The sequence below is a fragment of the Rhinoderma darwinii genome, chromosome 1, assembly GCF_050947455.1.
Source record: "Rhinoderma darwinii isolate aRhiDar2 chromosome 1, aRhiDar2.hap1, whole genome shotgun sequence".
Taxonomy (NCBI): Eukaryota; Metazoa; Chordata; class Amphibia; order Anura; family Rhinodermatidae; genus Rhinoderma; species Rhinoderma darwinii.
The window spans coordinates 616,457,990-616,463,989 of NC_134687.1; the positions used below are offsets into that span (position 1 = coordinate 616,457,990).

Here is a 6,000-nt window from a genome sequence, read left to right on the forward strand (position 1 = left end):
CTGCACTCGGCAGCCAAGTAGGCCCCTGCCAAGGGTAGTGGGCCCCAGCACTTGCCCGGGTTTGCCGGGTACCGACGCTGGCACGGACTAAGATTCTTCTTTGCCTCTGAAGCCAATGTGAACTATAGGGGTCTTTAGAACCCTTTAGTTGGAATCCCACTGCCCGGACCCCCTTCCCCAATGACTAATACATCTGAGATGTCCTTGTCCTATATAACAATTTCTGTATAATTGGACTTGTTCTCTTAAAAAAAAAAACACCAGAGAAAGTGGATACTGTGTTCTGTCTAGTGCAGGGTTCGAGGGGTGGGGCATGACAAAGGCAACATAAATTATTTGTTATACAGAACATACTAAATGCTCTTTAATATATAGTAACAGTCACGTTGCCCCCTAGTGGCTGCAACAGATAATGGAGATTTTATTTTTTGTTTTTAGGAAAACCCTGTAAATTATTCTTGCTGCTGGTTTCTTATAAAAATAATTGTAACTCCCCTGTAAGTGAGTGAGGTCGGTGTTTCTCAAAGGAAACCCAATCTTGAAGATTTCTCATAAAGGAAACACACGTGCTAATTACTGATATAGTAACACGAATTTAATCACTTGTGCAATGTTAAGAAAATTCTCAGTACTTGTGTTTATCGGAGGACTAGATTTGAGAAACACTGACCTTTTTAATTAATATTTCATGAGCACCTACCAGTGCTGCGATTTCTACAGATGAAAGAGGAAACGGCTGATTGAAGCGGACCGGGGCACATTTATTAATAGTAGATCGTTTTCATTCCAATGCATCTAAAATGAGAAATGAAACTGTTTTGTAAAATGTCTTAATTAAAAATGTTCTATCGTTTTGTGTATACAGCTCCTATGTGGACCTATAATAATAGACTACAAACAAGCCCTGTGTTCTGTCTGATCCCGTAGTTACACTCCATTCCATCTACCCGGTCCTCTTACTAAAATACACAGGGTTTGTTAAATAGGACACCGAGGTATACATAGGAGCTGTAGACCTAAAACAATATGGGATTCTCAATTTACTATTTGCAAAGATGCTTCATTTTTCATTGGATTCATTGAAACAATAGAAAATAATAGGTGTGAAGGTGGATATGGACTTCAAAGAAAATGAGACATTCAAAAGGACCTCTCACCTCTCCTGACATGTCTGTCTTAGTAAATACTCGTATTGCCCATGAAGTATTAATTTTGGAGCATCTGTTTTTAGAACTTAATTTTTGTTCCTCGGTTATTCCTTCTGGAAATTTAAAAAGAGGAATGCTAAGTAGTTGTCTATTTATCTCCTCTATACTACACCACACAGGAGAGCTGACAGATCCTCTATACTACACCATGCAGGAGAGCTGACAGATCCTCTATACTACACCACACAGGAGAACTGACAGCTCCTCTATACTACACCACGCAGGAGAGCTGACAGCTCCTCTATACTACACCACGCAGGAGAGCTGACAGCTCCTCTATACTACACCACGCAGGAGAGCTGACAGCTCCTCTACACTACACCACGCAGGAGAGCTGACAGCTCCTCTACACTACACCACGCAGGAGAGCTGACAGCTCCTCTATACTACACCACACAGGAGAGCTGACAGATCCTCTATACTATACCACGCAGGAGAACTGACGGATCCTCTATACTACACCACACAGGAGAGCTGACAGATCCTCTATACTACACCACACAGGAGAGCTGACAGATCCTCTATACTACACCATGCAGGAGAGCTGACAGATCCCATATACTACACCACACAGGAGAACTGACAGATCCTCTATACTACACCACGCAGGAGAGCTGACAGATCCTCTATACTACACCACACAGGAGAACTGACAGCTCCTCTATACTACACCACGCAGGAGAGCTGACAGATCCTCTATACTACACCACACAGGAGAACTGACAGATCCTCTATACTACACCACGCAGGAGATCTGACAGATCCTCTATACTACACCACGCAGGAGAGCTGAGAGATCCTCTATATTACACCACAGGAGAGCTGACAGATCCTCTACACCACACAGGAGAGCTGACAGATCCTCTACACCACACAGGAGAGCTGACAGATCCTCTATACTACACCTCACCACACAGGAGAGCTGACAGCTCCTCTATACTACACCACACAGGACAGCAGACAGATCCTCTATACTGCACCACACAGGAGAGCTGACAGATCCTCTATACTACACCACACAGGAGAACTGACAGCTGCTCTATACTACACCACCCAGGAGAGCTGACAGGTCCTCTATACTACACCACGCAGGAGAGCTGACAGCTCCTCTATACTACACCACGCAGGAGAGCTGACAGCTCCTCTAAACTGCACCACACAGGAGAGCTGACAGATCCTCTATACTACACCACACAGGAGAGCTGACAGATCCTCTATACTACACCACACGGGAGAGCTGACAGATCCTCTATACTACACCACACGGGAGAGCTGACAGATCCTCTATACTACACCACACAGGAGACGTGACAGCTCCTCTATACTACACCACACAGGAGAGCTGACAGCTCCTCTATACTACATTACACAGGAGAGCTGACAGGTCCTCTATACTACACCACACAGGAGAGCTGACAGCTCCTCTATACTACATTACACAGGAGAGCTGACAGATAATCTATACTATACCACACAGGAGAACTGACAGCTCCTCTATACTACACCACACAGGAGAACTGACAGATCCTCTATACTACACCACACAGGAGAACTGACAGCTCCTCTATACTACACCACGCAGGAGAGCTGACAGATCCTCTATATTACACCACACAGGAGAGCTGACAGATCCTCTATACTACACCTCACCACACAGGAGAGCTGACAGCTCCTCTATACTACACAACACAGGGGAGCTGACAGATCCTCTATATTACACCACACAGGAGAACTGAGAGATCCTCTATACTACACCACACAGGGGAGCTGACAGATCCTCTATATTACACCACACAGGAGAACTGACAGATCCTCTATACTACACCACACAGGAGAGCTGACAGATCCTCTATACTACACCTCACCACACAGGAGAGCTGACAGCTCCTCTATACTACACCACACAGAGCTGAGAGATCCTCTATACTACACCACAAGGGAGAACTGACAGCTCCTCTATACTACACCACACAGGAGAGCTGACAGATCCTCTATACTACACCTCACCACACAGGAGAGCTGACAGCTCCTCTATACTACACCACACAGAGCTGAGAGATCCTCTATACTACACCACAAGGGAGAACTGACAGCTCCGCTTTTTTACACCTCGCACAAAGCTTTTGTGCATGTCGCAGACAAATATAAATTGTCTTGCATAAATGTAGCACACGTTGCTTGTGCCGTTTTTTTTTTCTAATGCCATAGTCTTAACTGGCATCATTACCATTTCACCCCTCCTTTCTTCATTACATACAATAGAGTGCTGGTTTCTAACCTGTCCAAACTACAAACCTGCAGCTGTCAAGGAATGCTGGGAGTTGTAGTTTTCCAACAGTAGGAGCGAACCACAGAATGTAAAATACTGCAGAAGTTTATAGCTATAAAAATTACGGCTGCACTAGCACAATCTGTCCCCTAGGGGGCACAACCACACTATATAAAAGTCTTGTTTAACCTCTTTTTAGTGATCGGAGAAAAGGAAAAAGCCAGCGGGACCGTAAACATCCGCACAAGAGATAACAAGGTGCACGGTGAGCGAACGGTGGAAGAGACAATCGCAAGACTCCTCCAGCTGAAAGAATCAAGATCTAAGAATTCAGAAGAAGAGTTTTAAGGTCTGCCTTTCTTAAAGGGCATCTCCACTAGTGCCGTGCATAGGTTACTATGAATTCTTTTAGTTTGCATTGTAATGAAATGATCCTCCAAGAGCCAAAAAACAAAAAGAAAAATCTCCTGAAGTTCTGTCTCATTCTTTTTAGGCAATGTTCCCTTAGGGAATGGGGATTTTTAATCTCGTGGTTTCTGGGGGGGGTTTTTTACATTTAAGGTTGTTAGATTGTCCTTTTGTCTTCTCTATCTGGATACTTTTTGCATATAATTGTCTCGCCCGTCGCCTCCTTGTAGATTCCGCTTTAATAGAAACGACTATAAGGTGAATGAACAATGTTCTTTGTAATGTTACATAGGTTAGAACAAATCTTCACGGGGAGATGTGAGGCTTCAAACCTTCAATAAACAGGAGAAACATTATACACTTGTGTCCTGCGTCTGTTTTAATGACCGACCGTATTGGAATATTCTATTAAAGGTCCGCGAAATAAAAAAGTTGAAAAACAGTCCGAGATTTCCGGTTGTACAGAGTTTTTTTTTTTATACTTTTGTAAAAAACGATGGGACCTGCATCTGTCAGACATTTATGGCATATCCCTATGCCATAAAGGTTTCAAATGGGAAGCCTAGACAAGACAGGATAGTAACACTAAACCTACGGAAACGGCTCGGTATGCGGCTGCCCGGTCACTCCCTGCTCTCTGGGGGAGGGGCTGTACTTTATCCTTTCCTGGAGACTAATGATCGATTGACATTTTTCTGTCCATTAACTCCCATTCAATGCAGCTGCCATAAAGCGCGCACACGCTGCTGCACGGTCTATACTGAGAATACATATATAGGGTGTACCTCCAATATGGCCGCCCCAGGTAAGTGTTTTTAGAAAATATATATCTAACATTAAAAAAAACAATTTCTATTCTACAGACGGACATTTAATTAATGACCTTAAATTACATACTTGAGACCTTCCCTTTAAGCATTGCTATCCATATAGATCACAGTGCTGGAAGAGATGAAGGGGCTCATGTCAAGCCCCTGACGGTCCTAACGTTTTGATCGATGACGATGAATAAGGCTGGATTCACACACACTTTTTTTTTTATGCAGTTGATTAAGTGACAGCCAATAGTGTATACAGAAGTCTCATTTATATGTTCTTAATGGAATCTACTCCTGACTTTGAACAAAAAAAAACAAAAACGATATGATTCTTTTTTTTTTTAAAGCAAAAATCACGGCAAGAAGAGCTATTTGACGGCCCTGTGTGATTATACCCGAACATAGACCTGTGTATTTTAGGTCAGTTCTACACGAGTGTAATATAGGCTCCTGTAGTATGGCTGCAAATCCAGGCCCGACTGCTGATGACCCAAACTAACCACAGGGAACTATGATGCGGTTAGTTCGGGTCTCAAGACCTATGGTTGAAATCGGCCTAACCTACACGGGCAATCATGTCCTATAGAAAGTAAAAAAAATAGAACAGCAAGCGAGAAATGCAATAAACAAAAATGGTTGCTAAAGTCGACAAAAAAGAAAACATGTCTTTGTCCCCAAAGGGGTTGTGTGGGAATAAAAGCAAACATGGCTGCTCTCCTGGTAATGTATTCAAGTGAATGGGGCCGAGCTGCAGTACCAGACGCTGCGGCCGACACTTCTGTGAAACAAGCCGCAGTCCCATAGCAAAAAGCTACAGTTGTGTTGCAAGTCGTGCAGAACTTTGTCGCTATGGACACAAGGTCACTGCGGTCTAGGCGGCATACAGAACTGACCGAGACCCAAGATTACTTTTAATGGTAAGTACAAAATATTCGTGTGTGTGTGTGTGTGTAGTATATATATATATATATTTATATATATATATATTTTTTTTTAATGGACCGTCTCGTACAACCCTTTAACTCATGGTTATGTGGTGTTTTTTTCCGTTTAAATAATCGTGAAGCAGGCATCCACTACTACAGCAAAGGGCTTATCTTGTCTAGAGTGTTTTTTCATTGTATCGAAGCCAAATACCCCCAAGTCAAAGGAACTATAACGAAGTACCCCAATATTACTTATGGTTGTTATTTTGGCCAGAGCGTCCTACAGCAGAGCCAGCCTGCATCAGTACCCCTATAACGAAGCCAGCCTGCATCAGTGCCCCTATAACATCTGGACTGCATCAGTGCCCCCA

At 43.4% G+C, this 6,000-nt stretch overlaps 1 protein-coding gene across 2 annotated transcripts in view; it reads left to right on the forward strand.

Moving 5' to 3' along the window:
- The window catches only part of TARS1 (threonyl-tRNA synthetase 1), a 62,793-nt gene extending 58,552 nt beyond the window's left edge, over positions 1-4,241 (forward strand). For both annotated transcript variants that reach the window (XM_075841715.1, XM_075841705.1), the window contains exon 19: positions 3,677-4,241. In XM_075841715.1, coding sequence (XP_075697830.1) covers positions 3,677-3,825 — 149 coding nt within the window. In that variant the 3' untranslated portion in view covers positions 3,826-4,241. The remainder of the gene's footprint in view (positions 1-3,676) is intronic.
- Positions 4,242-6,000: the final 1,759 nt, after the last annotated feature.